The sequence below is a fragment of the Eucalyptus grandis genome, chromosome 7 (assembly GCF_016545825.1).
Source record: "Eucalyptus grandis isolate ANBG69807.140 chromosome 7, ASM1654582v1, whole genome shotgun sequence".
NCBI lineage: Eukaryota > Viridiplantae > Streptophyta > Magnoliopsida > Myrtales > Myrtaceae > Eucalyptus > Eucalyptus grandis.
The window spans coordinates 31,056,090-31,074,609 of NC_052618.1; the positions used below are offsets into that span (position 1 = coordinate 31,056,090).

The 18,520-nt window shown below is 39.2% G+C and overlaps 2 protein-coding genes across 2 annotated transcripts; one reads left to right on the plus strand and one right to left on the minus strand.

The window, feature by feature from the left end:
- Positions 1-474: 474 nt before the first annotated feature.
- On the plus strand, positions 475-1,443 carry LOC104455397 (acetyl-CoA-benzylalcohol acetyltransferase). Its single transcript, XM_010070195.2, has one exon. The coding sequence runs from the start codon at positions 475-477 to the stop codon at positions 1,441-1,443; it is 969 nt and encodes a 322-aa protein (XP_010068497.2).
- A 14,219-nt stretch (positions 1,444-15,662) lies between these two features.
- LOC104431197 (acetyl-CoA-benzylalcohol acetyltransferase-like) lies at positions 15,663-16,526 on the minus strand. The gene has a single exon (XM_010043871.2). It carries the CDS (start codon positions 16,524-16,526, stop codon positions 15,663-15,665), a length of 864 nt encoding a protein of 287 aa, XP_010042173.2.
- Between the last annotated feature and the right edge of the window lie 1,994 nt (positions 16,527-18,520).

The following is an 18,520-nucleotide window of genomic DNA, read 5'->3' on the forward strand; positions in this document are numbered from 1 at the left end:
ATTATTACCCGTGTAAAGAGAGGTAAGGGTTGGAGCGCTCTATAAAACCACCATTCCACTGGAGAACCTGTGCAATACCATATTCACCATCCTCGTTTCTACACATATCTTGAGAGGCAATCCAAGCATGAAGGTGGAAATACAGTGGAAGAAGCTGGTCAAGCCGTCAGTGCCGACACCGAGCGACCAGCGCAAATGGAAGCTAACATCAATAGATGAGCTTCAGATGCCAAATTATGTGGGCGTTATCTTCTACTATAGAGACAATGCCGGGAACCCCGGAGTCGATATCTCTCAAAGGCTTCACCAGATGGAGGAGTCACTTTCCAAAACTCTAACCCTCTTTTATCCTATGGCAGGGAGATATACTAAGGATGACAACGCTTGTTTTATCGACTGTAATGACCTTGGAGTGGAGTTCGTCCATGCCAAAGTGGATGGCCAGATTGATCAGCTGCTCCATAGAGACCCGACATGGATTTGCTCGAATATTTGTCGCAATTCCCAAACAACCTAGTAGGCAATCCACTAGTGGTGATTCAAGTGAATACGTTCGAGTGCGGTGGAATAGCAATTGGCTTGCGCTCTACACACAAGATCAGCGACATGTACATTATGGCCATTTTCGTTAACTCGTGGGCCACCGCTTGCCGAGGTAACGTCGATGTTACAGTCTGTCCAAGTTTCGAGTTGTCGTCTCTATTCCCAATGAAAGTGTCGGCCGTTGTGAATTGGCTTCCGCCACGGATTATTGGCAGCAAGGAATTCACGGTGTCTAGGTTCAGGTTCAGCGATGATGCTGTATCGAAGCTGAGAGCCCTAACTAGGGATGATGCAAAGGATTCAATGGCCAACAACTTCCAGCCTTCGAGGGTGGAGGTTGTTTCGGCACTAATAAGTAAGGCTCTCGTCAAGATTGATCGACATAGACAGGGTCAAGAAAGGCCTTTCGCAGTTTGTATGACGTTTAACTTGCGCGATAAAGTCAAACTAAAGATACCCGCAAATTCTTGTGGCAATTTCTTCAGCGTGATTTCTAGGCGTTCCGATCATCCCACGGCCGGCAAAACGAATCCGGAGTTCAATGAGATGGTGAACATAATCCACAACATGATATCAGACGCTAAAACGAAATATGCAACAATAGTAAACAAGGAGGAGTTCTGCTCGACGGTGGTGAATTCTATAGCCGAAATTGTCGAAGCCGCGTCCTCAAGTGAAGTGTTTATGATTTCTTTTAGTAGCTGGTGCCGTTTCGGGCTATATGAGATCGACTTCGGGTGGGGAAGGCCGGTTCCCGTCAGCAACATATCATTGAATCTCAGATCGGTCTTTCTTATCGACGATGAAGAGGGCAAAGGAATTGATGCATGGACAACCACCACTGGAGATGAGATGAGTCTTCTTAAACAAGATCCGGATATTCTGGCATTCACTTCCTAGATGGAGGTGGAGAGAGGAGCACGAATATTGGATCTGCGAAGTCATCGTATCTTACTATAATGTAGACCGGGAAAATGAAAATGGACTTGGTCTATAGTATTTGTCACATCTGTTTCTTTTCTTTAAGAAGGATGGTTCTTGTGGACAATGTTAATCAACTTATTAAATACCTTAGAGCGAACTCCTCTATTGTGTTCAATTTCATCTGGCTGACTCCCTCAATCCATCATACTAGAGCGATCTGAGAAGAACGATTAGGGTCATATTCTATCCTTTCTACAATGCCCATAGGACATGCTTGATGTAAGCGCTAGTAGGACATGTACGGTTGTAGTCTTTGTCACTGGATTGAAAGTTTCATCATAGTCCAAACCGTACTGCTGTGAGAACTCTCATGTCACTAGGTGAGCCTTATCTCTTTCGATTGAAAGTTCATTCGTTCAATGTTTCGAGTGGGTACATATAATAAATAAAGGAGTGGGACCCTCTAAAATTTTGTGATTGAATTGACACTTTAAATTTTACTTTCTCAATATGAATGGTGTATCAAAACATCAATTCATGATTCAGATTAACCTGGAATACTCAACTTACCAAACTGCCCTTGCCTTTGGTGGAAAATCACATACCTACCAAAAAGTTAGCTTCCTTCTCTTTATTTTTTTATTTTTTTATTTTTTTTTGTTCAAAAGAAGATTGTGTTCATTTCTCAAAAGGACACATGAGAAGTAATAAATTTTATGACAAAGAAATTGAAGGGGAGCAAAGCCTAGAAAACTACAAAACAAAGCCAAATCTAGAAATGAGGAGGATTAAGAGAGCACCAATAAAGTTAAGCACACAATCGATGGTGGATCACTGGATCTCGTATCATTATTAATGATAACATACATCGGAAATTCATTCTCCAATAATTATGACGTTACTAGTTAGCGGTATGCATCTAAATTCAACTGTCTTTACATCATCTCCCTATGGAGACAACCAAAATAGGTTGAGCAAACAAACACACATCTAAAAAGACGCTCAAATCCTTATTGTAAAAGTATAAATAAATTTTAAAATTTTCAAAAAGTACAATTAAGTCATAAAACTTATCATGAAAGTACAATTGAGTTCTAAAATTTTCAAAAAAAAAATATTATTAAATCATAAAAGTTATTATATTAGTCTAATCAAATCCTTCCGTTGATTAACTTTTTTGAAAATTTTAAGACTTAGTTGTACTTTTTATGATAAGTTTTAGGATTTAATTATACTTTTCTAAAAGTTTTTGAATTTCGTGTGCACTTATCCTTTATTTTAATTAGAAGGAATTCTCTTCCCTTTTCTTTTTAGACTCTTCTTTCATCTTCAAGAAAAAAAAAAAAGGCGTATAGAAGAACACACTAGGGGTGTGCAAAAGAAGCTGGAACTTGCCCGGATTGCCGAATCGGACCGAAATCGGTGGTTTTAAGGGAACCGATCCAGTTCCCGATTTCATTTATGGGAACCGGTGGGTACCGGTCCGGTTCCCGGTTCCATAGGCGGATCCACCCACCCGGACCCGATCGGATTAGTTATATTATAATAATATATTAATTTTTAATATTTTAAAAAAATTGAAATTAGCAAATCTAAAATTTATGACTCCAATTACCATTTTGTCTCAATTCACTACTCTCCTACTCCATCTCGTCTCTCTTAGTTCAAAATCTCTCCAAACTCCCTCTTCCTCTCCAATTCACTTTCAGATTTGCTCATCTCCCTTCGAGTCTTAGTCTGAACTCAGCGAAATAGTGAATTGATTCTCTTTCCCCACCTCGAACTTGAACTCTCTCTCCATATTGTTGCCATCCTTGTCGCCACCTCCGCATTCACTATCACTATTGTCCTATTCATTGTTGGGCTCGTCCCGTTTCTACCTCCCCTCTTCCTCCTCCCCCTCCTCAGCCACCCCCCCCCATCGTCCTCATTTTTGGGGACAGGGGCGAACTCCAGGTCTAAGAATGGCTCATCGTCCCCGTTACCTCCTCATTGTCGGTCTCGAGGGAGGAGCGGGAACGGCGGAGGCGGTGGCGAAAATGGTGGCGGTGGTCGGGACGAAAGCGGCCGCGAGGGTTGCGACCGCCGTCACCACGACGCTAGTACTTGAGGAGAATAAAGTTACCATGGTCGGGAGAGCCAGAATGAGTAGATGTGAGGAGGGCGAAAAGGGGAAGGTGCGGAGGTTGAACCGGTTCTATGGATCCACCCGGGAATCAGACCAGATCGGCGATCCGGTTCCCGAATAGATCCATGCAACTAGCGGGTAGTTCCCAGTTCCAATTTTTCGGAACCGGTTCTTAGCGGGTGGTTCCCAGTTCTAGGTCGGGAACCGCCCACCCGGACCATGCACACCCTTAGAACACACTACATACATAGATGCCATTTATGTAATGCACAGCCACTTTGTACCCTTTTCTACTCCCACGGAAGTTGGAGAGGCTTCTCGCCTTCTAATTCTGATAAATCATGAAAGAGCATTGAATTCACGTATGTGATATTGCTAGTATAAACACCTAGAGGGGGGGTGAATAGGCGCACAAACAACTTTTTGATATACGGAAGCAACAGATTGAAATACAATCGATGAAGAGAGAGTAAGGAAGAGAAAATCAAACACAGGATTTATAGTGGTTCGGCTTATTCCAAGCCTACGTCCACTCTTCCGCACCGACAGCCCACCGGCTGGATTTTTACTATGATCAAAAGAGAAGTTACAAGACAGCTTTGCCTTGATTCCACGGTGTAGATGTTCTATCACACCTCCTCAAGGTCTCTCACAAATATAGACTCTCTTTTGTATACAAGTATTCGCTCAAGAGATTTATCTAAACAAATAGGAGCTTCAGACTTTGGAATTCTTCTATCGCGCACACACTTTAAACAACTAAGAACGTCTTTCTTATATACTCCTTTATGCCATCATACCCGTTGGCACTTTCCAAAGGAATTCCTCCAATCTACCCGTTGGACAGAATCAATTAGGAAGATCGTTCGAGCTATTAAAGGAACGTGTTGATAGCCCATCAATCTGTTCGCCCATACAATCGGATCTCGGTTTCCATAAGTAGAACCTTCCAATAATATTTAGACAATCATCGAATCTTCAGTCATTGAATCAATCTTGATCAATCAAAGGATTCTCGATATGTCTTCTCCAACCACGAGATCTTCTCCCGGATGATAAGGTTAAATCCTGAACAAAACATCCAGTTCGGGATAACCTTTCTTCAACGGATCGTGATCAGTCAATGAGGATAGACTTTGAGTCTTGAGTCTCGGCTGTCCGGAAGTCTTGGACTTTAACCAACCGTAGTCCGCCGACCTTTAGACTAGATCGACGGAAACATTTTGTCAACTTCAAAACTCTTCACGAGGATTTCTCCAACAATCTCCCCTTTTTGATGGTGACAAAACCTTCCCGCAGATTTGGATAACTTTGACTCCGCAAAACATTTCTCAAACACATATGCATATCTTATGGAAATAAATGGCTAATAGAATAACACTAGAATCTCGCAACACAGTAAAATAGGTTAGTCCAATATATGATTTAAGCCATTCATAAGATATCAATTTTGATAAATAGAAGCAGTCAAATCCAAGTCTAGGCAGTTCTTATCCAGACACAAAACAAAGTCAAAGTCTGTCAAAAAACAAACAGACAGTTAAACACAATCCAACAAACAGTTAAAAAGATTGAAAGTTTTCAAATCATGCATCTCTCCCCCTTTTGTCATCATTTAAAAAGGATGAGATGAAATCAAGATTGCTTGGGAACGCGGACAAGCTGGAAATCTTCCATAGATCGAACAATTCCTTCCGGCCTCTTAAAGTCTTCCTTCAGCTGTACAACCTCTTCACTCTTGGCATTGGCCTGATTCTGAATAGAAAGGGCTTGCATCTTTTCATTTAATGAACAGGAAGAAGCTTGACCTTCATTATTTAAGCTTTGAACTTCGCATCCCAAAGCATAAATCTGACCTTTCATCTCCAAGAGAATATCCATGATTCTCGCGAAAATCTGCTCCATTATCGCCCGAGTACTTGCTTCGCTCGTTCGATGGAGTAAAAGGCACGATGGTGGATCAAAGCATAATCTCGCAGGTTGGGCGATGAAGCTTCATGACCTTCCTCGGAAATTGAGATGCATAAACATCTTATGGGTCCGCAGCGAGCGACTAACTCCTTCACTTTCATCCGGAAATGAAGATGTTACTCCTTTCTCCCGAACTCCCCCGTTTTCATGCCTACGGTGGAGAAGAGATTTCCTCGGTGTTCTCCTTCTCTTCTTTCTTCTTCAGTCTTTCTTGCTCGCTTCTGCTTGCTCGTTTCCCTTTCTTCTTCTTCCTTCTCCTTTGCTTCTCTTTCTTCTTCTTCCTTCTCCTCTGCTTCTCTTTCTTCTCCTTCCTTCTCCTCTGCTTCTTTCGATCTTTGTTCCGATTCTTTCTGTGGAACAGGATGACTTAAGTTCCTCAAAGCCATTGCAGAGATGGTGATGTCATCGTCATCATCTTCATCCTCAACGAGGAGAGCTCTTCTTTTCTTTGATGGAGCAGCCATGGGCTCCTTCCCTTTTCTCTTAGCGAAGAAGAGAATTGATGAGATTTGGTAAGAGTCTTCTCCTTGAATTTCTCCAATTCCTTGCTCGGGTTCCTTCGGACGCATTTTGGTTACCATTTTCAGTCCTACCACCATATGATCGCATGATCGAACACAAAAGATTGCGGAGGCTGAATATTCGATGTCTCGAATAACTTCGTAACAAGGCTTGGGTAAGGGAGTTGACCTCTATCCTTCATCAATGCTCTATACATGTGAAACATAAAGTATGAGGGAGAGAAAACTTCTTACCACAGAGGATGGCATACATCAACTTTGCCTCGTAACTTGACACATCGTTTTGGAAGTAGATTTCGGCCGAAGGCAATTGATCACAATTTTGTGAAGCAAGATGTTGAATGCATTCATCCGTGAGTAAGTGATCTTCTCATCTCTGTTCTCCCGTCCTTCACCAGTTCAAGTGTAGCCCCAAAGCAATGGAAACTTTAATCGGATGATATCCGCCTCTCTCAACTTCTAGCACATCTCGCCAAAGATATTCATATCCACAACATAGTCTTGTTCTTTAACACTAAAGGAGAATCTATTCGCATCCAAAAGCTAAGATTTGAATAGAAATATGCAAATAATTCAAGTATAAGCCTCAAAGAGAGGAGAGAACAAAACTTTTCAAGTTGAAGATAACTGAACTTTTCCTCAAGTTTACTTTCACAAAGATCCAGAAAATCAAAGTCCACACTTCTAGGGTTTATTACCCTACGCTTCAGCAATTTCGAGTACGATCCTTTTGTTCCTTTGATCCGAACAAATCTCCCATTTTTCCTTGAATTTCAGCAGCAATACCCATTTTCGGTTGAAATAGACCGAACATTGTCATCATCATTCCCATCTACAAGATTTGGCCCCAAATCACGAGGATCACTTGGGATATTCGCAAGGGTTTCCTCACCACCCCTTTACGAGCGATTCCCAAACTTTCCATTCTTTTCATAAAGATATATTCGTTCCTATATCCTTTTCTTTAACAAAATCATCAACATAGTTCAAAGGAGTATGAATTCCTTTTAAAGCACGATATAGCTTGTAGATAAAAGCGGGCTTTTGAACTCTTACGGGGTCTGCCTCCTCGATGATTTCTTCCTGATGTTGATCAACAACGCCTTGAGGACTAGATGGTGGAGAATGACGCCGCTGAGAATGTTGTGGGCTCGGTTGCTGATCCGGAGAAACTTCATCTTCGCAAGATCGAAGTGCGTAGGCCCCTCACTCATTCTCTCGTGCGGTCCCCCGCTTGCGATTCTTGACGACTTTCGTGAAGAAGACATCTTTAACAGTGTTTGGAAGTTTCCTAGCTTGACTTTCCTTAAAAGATGATAACTTTTTGAAGATTTAGCGAAGAAGACAAACGGGAATGGAGGATCGATACTTTTTAGGGTTTTTGAGAGAGAGTAGAAAAGTGAAGAGAAATCGATAGTGCTTGTTCGGTTAAAAAGAAGAGTAAACAAACCGTCACAAAGGAAATAAAAATATGCCTTTTCAAAATAAATGTCTTTATCCGCAAAAATAGTTATTTCAAAAATAACTTCCTTTTGAAAATGAATCGATGCGATTTTTATGTTAATTAAATATAGCAACAATTTAAACAAGTCTGATGATCGTACCTTTTCAAGATAAGATTGGAGAGAGAGACTTACAGTCTGAAGGTCGAGCCAAGACAGTAGATAAAATCTTGAAAGTCTTTAGACTTTGATATCCTCATACCTCAAAATGTTGAGTCTGAACCGTATAGACTCAAATTGATTTTTCTCCAAAGGCTTTGTGAATATATCCGCCAGTTGATTCTTTGAATCAACAAATTGAATTGAAACATCTCCATTTTGAACATGATCTCTTATAAAGTGATGTCGAATCTCTATATGCTTTGCTCTTGAGTGGAGAATTGGATTTTTGGTGAGGTTGATAGCGCTGGTGTTGTCGCAATTAATCTCTCGTGCATGAGTCTTCAATTTCAAAGTCTCTTAGCTGTTGTTTTATCCATAGAATTTGCGAACAAGCAGCTTCCAAGAGCTACATACTCGCTTCGTTGTTGAAAGAGACACAAAGTGCTTTGTTTCCTTGAAAACCAAGACACGTCCCGCTTCCAAGCAACCGGCAAGTTCCCGAAGTGCTCTTTCTATCAACTCCGCAACCGGCCAGATTCTGCGTCGAATATCCTAGAAGATTAAAGTCTCCCTTCTTAGGATACCAAAGACCGATGCTTGATGATGAAGCGACGTATTTAATGATGCATTTCGCAGACGAGATGAGATTCTCTAGGATCCGATTGAAACCTAGCACGAGATGTAAACACTCAACAAAATATCAGGTCTAGAGGCGTAAGATAAAGAAGTGATCCAATAATGCTCCCGTACATGCCTTTTGATCAACTTTCTTCCCTTCTTCATCTTTGTCTATCTTTAAAGAACTTGACATTGGAATGTCTACCTTTTGCAATTCTCCAAACCCAAACCTTTTGACAAGATCATTCACATATTTTTCTTGATAAATAAAAGTTCCTTCCTTCAATTGTTTTATTTGAAGACCAAGAAAGAATGTTAATTCTCCCATCATACTCATTTCAAACTCATCCTGCATAGACTTAGAAAATTTCTTGCACAGATTCTCATTAGAGGATCCGAAAATAATGTCATCCACATATATTTGAACAAGTAAGAAACTTTTGTTTTCCTTCTTGATAAATAAGGTCGTATCTACTTTACCTTTGACAAAACCATTTTGTAATAGGAAATTACTTAACTGTCGTACCAAGCCCGAGGTGCTTGCTTTAAACCATACAAAGCCTTTTTCACCAAGACCGAGTCCGGCTTCTTTGGGTCTTCAAACCCCGGCGGTTGTTCCACATAAACTTCCTCATGGATAAATCCATTTAGGAAGGCGCTTTTGACGTCCATTTGGAATAACTGAAATTCTTAAAACAAGCAAACGCAAGTAATAGACGAATAGCTTCTAACCTTGCCACCGGAGCGTAAGTCTCATCATAGTCTATTCCTTCTTCTTGCGTATATCCCTTGGCCACGAGTCTTGCTTTATTTCGTACGACTTTCCCTTTCTCGTTCATCTTGTTTCGAACACCCATTTGGCTCCAATAATGCTTTTTCCTTTTGGTTTGGATGTCAATTCCCAAACATCATTTATGCTGAACTGTCTCGAGCTCTTCTTGCATAGCTTCAATCCAAGCTTTCATCGATAAAGCTTCTTCTATGCTTTTTGGTTCAATTTCAGAAACGAGTGCCACATCACTAGACTCTTCGCCTTTTGGATCCGGTGCGAATTCCTTCATTAATTTCGCCGATTATAAGATCTTTGGGATGACTAGACTTATGCTTCCGGTTACTCGTTGATTTGTCCGGTTGATGATCTCTTTCTTTGTTTAGATCTTCACGAACATCTTGAAGCTGGTTTTCCAGTCCGAGATGCTTCTTGAGTTGTAGACTTTGGAGGGTTCAGAGGTTCCGACTCTTCTTGATGAGTCCGACTTGATTCATCTTGCGTTGAGTCTTGAAATTTGACATTCATTGACTCCTCCACAGTCTGGGGCTCTTCTTGTTATAGACTCGTAGGCTTTGCTTGAAGTAGAATATCCAAGGAAGATACCTTCATATGATCTTTCTTCAAACTTACCAACTCGATCTTTTGCATTTTTCAATATGAAACATTTGCACCCAAATACATGAAAGTATGAAACAATAGGCTTCTTTTCTTTGAATAACTCATAAGGGGTTTTTCAAGAATAGATCTTAAGAAAACTCTATTGATGATATAGCAAGCTGTTGAAACAGCTTCGCCCAAAATCGAGAAGAAATTCTACTTTCAATTAAAAGAGTTCTAGCCATTTCTTGAAGAGATCTGTTCTTTCTTTCCACAACTCCATTTTGCCGAGGAGTATATGGAGAGGTAAACATATGCTTACGGCCCAGATTCATCACAGAATTTTGTAAAATCTTGATTTTCAAATTCACCTCCATGATCTGTTCTTATACTAGAGATAACACAACCTTTTTCATTTTTAACCTTTTAGCAAAATTTTCAAAATACGAAAAGGTTTCGGACTTACTTGAAAGGAAATATACCCAAGTAAAACGGGAGTAATCATCAACAATTACTAGACAATACTTCTTACCCCCAATACTTTGAGTTCGGTTGGTCCGAAGAGATCCATATGCAGCAATCGTAGTACATGATTAGTAGAGACATAATTAATTGTTTTAAAAGAATTTCTTACCGCTTTCCCATAATACAAGGAGTGCATGAATCAGTCTTTTGGTATGGCAACTGGTAGTCCTCGAACAAGCTGTTTTGAAGAAATTTTGGCTAATTGCTTCATGTTGACATGACCAAGCTTTTTGTGCCATAAGCTTGCTTCGTCTTGAATTGAGATAAGACATTGCGATTCATTTGGTTTCACATCCGTAAGATAGATGTTTCCATGTCTTCGACCCTTAAAAGATTGAGTAGAGTCTTTACTTATTCCGGAACATGTTCCTTCTTGAAAGGAGATCTTGAAACCAAAAGATTATCACACAATTGACTAATGCTGAGAAGATTGTAATTGAGTCCTTCCACTAAGGAAACATTACTTATTGTGAGAGTTCCAATTTTCACGGTTCCAAATCCCACAATACTTCCTTTGTTGTTTCCTCCAAATGAAACTTTTCCACCATTTACTTGAGCAAGCTTTATAAAGCAATTTGAGTCTCCCGTCATGTGTCTTGAGCATCCGCTGTCAAGATACCACTTTACCTGTTTCTTGATGGAGACCTACATTTAACAAAAAGTCTCAAGCTTTCTTTGGTACCCAAATTTTCTTGGGTCCTTTGGTGTTAGTAAGATAAACAGTATTAGCACATACTTTCTTAATAGGTTTCCATACCATAGGACACTCTTTTTCAAAGTGATCCGGATCATTGCATTTAGAACATCCGAGAGCATTTCTACCTACAGGTTTTACAAAGACTTTCTTGAAGTGATTTTTGTAAACCTCACTTGAAAGCCTTTTCTTAATTCTTTCTTTTACTTTAGGAAAATCAATCAAGGGAATTGTTTCTTCTGTCATACCCAGACCAGACTTATTGAAGTAAGGTCTTTGTGCTGAAAGAATTTTCTCAAGTTTTTCAGATCCCATAGAAAATTTCTTTGATATATTAGATAAGTCTGTTTTTAAGAAAGCATTTTCTTTTAAAAGATTTTCTTCACTTTCTTTAAGATTAGAAACAGACAAGTCTAGACTTTTAACTTTTTCTCGCTAAAACCTTTTCCTTTTGTTTTAGAGCTGAGTTTTCCTTTTAGTTTGGAAATACTTTTGAGAGAAGTCTTAAGACTAACGCATAGTTCTTCAATATATTTAGAAACTTTGACAGGAATTTTAAAATGACTTGCCTCAAATTCACTGTCCGAGTCGATCCGAGTCGATCCAGTCCGAGTCCGATTGTGCCATCGACATAGATTGGCATATTCATTATCACTTTCTTCACACTCAAGTATCACTCCTGTGTTTCAGCTTTGAGAGCTTTTCGAAATTTTTCAGCTTTTCCTTTCTTTTTCTTCAAAAGAGGACAGTTGGTCCGATGTGTCCCTTTTCTTGCATTCAAAAGACTACATCTTTGTTTGGTTCCTCATCATCACCGACTTGGTCCGCTGTCTTTGAAAGCCTTGTTTCTTTGAGTTGAACCTTTTTCCTTTTCGTTTAGTTTTCGAATCTTCTTATCATGAGAGCAAGCTCCTCATCGTCCATATCTTCTTAGAATCGTAACATCGTAATCATCATTTGATTTTAATGCAATGGATTTCTTACCTCTTGGATCTTCATCTTCATTGATCCTTTCCACTTCATAGACTGAAGAGTTCCAATCAGCTCATCGACAGATAGTGGCATAATTCTCTCGTCTCTCTTATCGAAGTCTTTATGTGATTCCAATCCTTGGAGAGTCCACGCAGTAGCTTGTTTACCTTCATGGGATCAGAAGTTGGTTGACCTTGATTTTCAAGACCATTTACAATATCGTAAAATGACTAAACATGTCGATATTGATTCTCCCGGCTTCATTCTCAAGGCTTCGTATTGACCGAGAAGAATGTTGATTCTTGTTTCCTTCACTCGATCTGTTCCTTCATAGGTGATATGCAATCTGTCCCAAACTTCTTTTTGCTGTACCACAAGAAGATATTCTATTATATTCAGTTGGTGATAAAGCACAATATAAGGAATAAATGGCTTTTGCATCGAGTGTCTGTCTCTTGGTTATTTCTTCCCGAGACATTCCGCCGGATTCTTCGCTTTCTTTTTCTCTTTCGAGATCGATGCAAAGTGGTAGGAGTAATTCCTTTTCTACAACGTCCCATTCCGTGAGGATCCTTTGATTGTAGGAAAGCTTTCATCTTGTTCTTCCAGATGTTGTAATCCTTTCCATCAAAGTAAGGTGGTCTGGTATTGCTTTGCCCTTCCATCAGCCCTGGTGCTAGCATACTAGCCATGGATCTTTTATTATGAAGTAATACACTTCAAATAAAGTAAGTACACATGTGCTCGATACCAATTGATATTGCTAGTATAAACACCTAGAGGGGGGGTGAATAGGCGCACAAACAACTTTTTGATATACGGAAGCAACAGATTGAAATACGATCGATGAAGAGAGAGTAAGGAAGAGAAAATCAAACACAGGATTTATAGTGGTTCGGCTTATTCCAAGCTTACGTCCACTCTTCCGCACCGACAGCCCACCGGCTGGATTTTACTATGATCAAAAGAGAAGTTACAGCACAGCTTTGCCTTGATTCCACAAAGTGTAGATGTTCTATCACACCTCCTCAAGGTTTCTCACAAATATAGACTCTCTTTTGTATACAAGTATTCGCTCAAGAGATTTATCTAAACAAATAGGAGCTTCGGACTTTGGAATTCTTCTATCGCGCACACACTTTAAACAACTAAGAACGTCTTCCTTATATACTCCTTTATGCCATCATACCCGTTGGCACTTTCCAAAGGAATTCCTCCAATCTACCCGTTGGACGGAATCAATTAGGAAGATCGTTCGAGCTATTAAAGGAACGTGTTGATAGCCCATCAATCCCGTTCGCCCATACAATCAGATCTCGGTTTCCATAAGTAGAACCTTCCAATAATATTTAGACAATCATCGAATCTTCAGTCATTGAATCAATCTTGATCAATCAAAGGATTCTACGATACGTCTTCTCCAAACCCACGAGATCTTCTCCGGATGATAAGGTTAAATCCCGAACAAAACATCCAATTCGGGATAACCTTTCTTCAACGGATCAATGATCGTCAATGAGGATAGACTTTGAGTCTTGAGTCTGGGTCTGTCCGGAAGTCTTCAGACTTTAACCAACAGAGTCTGCTGACCTTCAGACTAGACTGACGGAAACATTTTGTCAACTTCAAAACTCTTCACGAGGATTTCTCCAACAGTATGAAACGGAGATACTTAGCTACTCAACTTTTCATAACATGTTTACCTATATGGGGGCAATGATTTTACCAATGTTCATTCTAATTAAATTATGACAACTTTTAGAGTTGGTGCATTTGGTTGGAGTGTTAGGGATTTTGGTTCAACAGCTAGAGGTCATTTGTTCAAATTTCACGAATTGCATACAAATAATAATTTGAGTGTCTAGGCAACTTACAAGGCTTCAAGGCCTAGACTTAATTGATTAATACATCACCGTGTATTTTATGGATGTCAAAGTAGACATGCCTCCATGCTTGTGTCCTTGGCTTATCAAAGTCATTCTCACACAACCCGAATCTGCACCAGCCACTACAAGTAATTGCGTACTCTTCGTCTGAGGACTTTTTTGTTGTGAATATAGACAAGAATATAGACAAGTGAATAAGATAAAACAGTTAGAATGAAGGAAAGAAAATTTGATACTAAATTTATGTGATTCTATGTTCATGGAAAAAGCAACATGGAATTTTATTATAGAAACAAACGATATACTAGAAATTATAATAACTCGAATACTGAAATATTCAATTAGTATATTTTAATCCTCAATTACACTCAAATTCATATAGTATGTAGCCCTTTTATAATTTCTAATGAAACCTTATTTTAGGAATTAAATAAATTTTACTCATAAGAATTTAACTAGTTAAATCATTTGGATGTAATTGCAACGGGAGATTTCTCCCTCTGTCGAGAGTTCCCACAGCTTGCTTCCGGAAAGCTCTAAGAGCTCCATCCATAGATGTCCGGTGTATTGTTGCGACTTTCTTGTTCTTTCTTTTCAAGAGCTCTGCATTAAATGCAGCACGTGAGGCTCCACTTATTCTTTCGACGGCCACAACAGAAGAAAATAGCGAAGGAGAGAAACAAAAGAAGTTAACGAAAGAGGACAAATAAAGCCCACAATTTTTTACTTTGACAAACCCCCCCTCTCTCTCTCATGATGGTCTTCCCTGCTTTTTGACTTCCTCTTCTTCCACTATCTTCATTTTCAGTCACATGGCTGCAGAGATGAGTTGAACACAACAAAAGAAGCCTCTTCACGCTTTCGGCTCATAAATGAAATCCACATGTAATATTCTTCTTCCGATAATTTCGGCTGATCAATTCGCGTTGGCCAAAAAAAGAAAAAAATTCACATATGCCAATAAATTGACTCGCACGTGATCGAGTTCCCTTAATCTCATCAGTCCGAACTGTAGATATATTTCCTACGGTTTTGAAGAAATCGGTGAAAGAATTGCCCACAGTCGAGCATAACTCCTCCCCGTCTACTGCGGCGGCATCTTTTTTTGAGATAAGTGCTATAGAAATCCTAAAACTCACACGAAAATACAATTGAGTCATAAAACTTGCAAAAAGTGTAATAAAGTTTAAAACTTATCAAATTATTTCAATCTAATCCTAAAGTTAACACCATCGACTTTTTTTAACGGAAAATGCCGACGTAGCGGACATGATATTTTAAATAATTTTTCATTTTCCATGTGGATTTTTTAAATTATTTTTATTCAATTTTAAAAAATTGATTTAAAAACTAAAAAGAAAAGTTAAAATTTATTTTTAAAAATTGTTATAAAAAAAAAAAAAAGGCAGCTTCTCCCTTGCTGCCGCCGCTGCTCATCGGCGGTCGCCGGCCCCTCCGACGATGGGCGGTGGCTACCATTTTTTTCTTTTTTTTTTTTTGAACTGTTTTGCTTTTTAAATAAATTTTAACTTATCTTTTCTAATTTTAAATCTAATTTAAATAAAAAAATTTAAAAAGTCACATGGAAAATAAAATTAATTTTAAATGCCACGTCAATATTTTACATTAAAAAAGTCGACGGTATTAACTTTAAGACTCGATTAAAACAATTTAACAAGTTTTAGGATTTGATTACATTTTTTGTAAGTTTTAGGACTCAATTGCATTTTCATGATAAGTTTTATGACTTCTATAGCACTTATCCCTATTTTTTTTGGCGTCTGATATCATGTTGCGTATTACCTTCACCATTCCATCGAACTCCAACTTGCTTTTCCCAGCTGCAGATTGCCCGGGTCGCCCAAACATTATGGCGAATAGAATGCCGCAAGAATTTGCGGGTATCGCTAGATTGATTTCTCACGCAAGTTAACAGTCATACAAATCATAAAATTCCTTTGGTCGCCGTGTTTATTTCGATCAATATCGACGAGAGCCCTACTTATTAGCGCCGAAACAACATCCACCCTCGAAGTCTTGGAATCGTTGGCCATCAGATCCTTTGCATCATCTGTAGCTGGGGCTTTCAGCTTCAAAATAGCATTACTGCTAAAACTTAACCTAGTCATGACGAATTCCTTTGTGCCAATAGTCCGTGGTGGAGGCCAATTTGGAACTGCCGCCTCTTTCATATGGAATAGAGATGACAACTCGAAACTCGGACAAATTGCCATGTCTATGGTACCTCGGCAAGCGGCTGCCCACGAATGAATGAACATGGCCATGGTGGAGATGTCGCCAATCTTGCGTGTAAAGCGCAGGCCAATCACTAATCTACCACACTCGAACGTTTTCACTTGAATCGCGACTAACGAATTGCCCACCACATTGGTCGGGAATGTCGACAAATGATCAAGCAAATCCATGTCGGGGTCTCCATGGAGAAGCTTGTCCATTTGGCCATCCACTTTGGCGTGGATGAACTCGACTCCAGGGTCATTGCACTCGATGAAACAGCCATCGTCCTCGACATATCTCCGTGCCATAGGATAAAAGAGCTGTGGGGTTTTGAACAGTGACTCCTCCATTTGGCCAAGCCTCTGAGGAATATCAACTCCGTGATTCTCAGCATTATCTCTATAGGAGAAGATAATGCCCGTATAATTTGGCATTTGAATCTCATCCACTGATGAGAGCTTCAATTTTTGCCGGTTGTTTGGCGTCGGTACCGACGGCTTGACCAACTTCTTCCATTGTACTTCCACGTTCATGCTTGGACTGCCTCCCAAGATATGTGCGGAAGTACAGCTATGGAAGTAATTTGGAGGATCAAGGATGGTTGAATATGGTAGTTATGTGCGAGTTGTGCCCGGTGCAATGCTTGTTTTCTAAGCAGTATAACCAATCATTTAAAAAAAAAATGTTTTCCAAATCATAAGTTTTCTGTGAAACAAATGAATGAGATTTTGCGGGACCACCGCCAACTCTTCTACAAACTTAAACTATTAGATAAAGTCATTGTTTATTATATAAATATTCTAGCCCTCTCCTTCATGTGTAGGCTAGACTTTGGACTTAGCCTAAAGCGTGAATATATTCGATTGTGGAAGCCAATAGGGACAAGGAAGATTCAAACTTGAGACTTTCTAACTCTAATATTGGTGTTGGCTTGTCTTAGGTTTCTTTACTCAAGCTAGCTCAAATGTGAAACTTTTCTTCACACTTATAACGATCACAAGATAAAATCTGACAATCTCCTCCGAGTTGGAGCAAGAACAACTCATATCTCTCCTATGTGACTGTTGGGTCCAAACTTATTGACAATTTGAGCTCTGATACCATGAATTCGATGATGACATGTCCAGATAGAAATAGGTGGGTATATGCTAGAAGAGTAAGAGATAAATACATCCTAAACTTATCTTCTATAACTAGTTGACAGTTCACATCACATATTTATTGAGCACCTAGTGACCGTGAGGGGCGAGGTTGACCTCACTGGCCATTGCCTCTAGCCTGTGACCAAGATCCAGCGATTGGTTAGAGGAAGAAGGGAAGGAAAAAAAAAAAGAGAAAATAATAAATAATTTTTTTAATTATTTAAATATTATTTAAATAGGTCAACATCAGAGCCGGTTGCTCCACATAAGATGGCTGACAACACATGTCAGTGATTTCTAACCTAAATTTATCGAATATACTAAAATGGCACAATGCAAAAAGATTTATTACTCAAATGGCAAAAATAGAAAAAGGATTAAGATTGAATGCGCACAATTGCAGTAGGTTTAAGGTTTTTTTTTTTTTTTTAATTTTCTCCTAGGATTGCTGTACCTTAGCGGGCGATGATACGATGGGCTAAGGGGATGTGTATCAAACGAAATAGAAGAGGTGATTAAAAAAAAAAAGAAATAGGGAAAAGAAAAGAGCCAATAAAAGACCGGATAACATCTCACCTGTGCAAATTTAATTTGTCGATATTCCATCCTCTATTAAGTAGTAGTAAATTATAGACAGAAATTTATTGTCTTAAATTAAAAATGTAAAATCACATGATTAAAGATAAATTTCGGGATTAATTGAGCTAAGCCTTTAAAAGAACAGGAAACATTTGCTATTGCAGATTTGTCTCTCTGTATACGTACCGTGGTAAAATTTGCTGGTTAGATATTCCAGATTTGCACCCTTTTCTACTGCTAGGAAAGTCGGAGAGTGTTCTAGTTCTGATAACCATGAAAAATGATTGAACTGGCTTATTAAATAGAGATACTTAGCTCTTTGACCTTTCATAAAATGTTTAGTTTAGGAACCGGACGTCACGTGTTTAAATCTCACCAATTATATACGAATTATAATTTGGGTCAGAGTCACTTCATGAGTCAAAAGTTTGGACTTAATTAATTTTATAGATGTGCATAGTATTTTACAGACCTCCAAATAAACGGGCCGTGGCCCTTGTGCCCATATCTTATAAAATAAGTGAAACAAGACGGTCTTAACTAACTTTGTACTACAAGAAGTGTCGTGTTTTTGGGGATAAATTGATTGCACGAGAAACCAAACAAGTCGAGATCAACTGTATTAGACATCATAGAGAGTGAGAACAGCAAAAGACCATGTTGCCCCTTGAATTATTTACGAGACAAGCTTCTCGAGAATGCTTCATATACCATGATAGACAATTGCTGTAATTTTAAATATCCTCGCGTGCGTAACATAATCATCGCTTTATAAACCTGAGCAACATAATCCTCAAACCTAAATT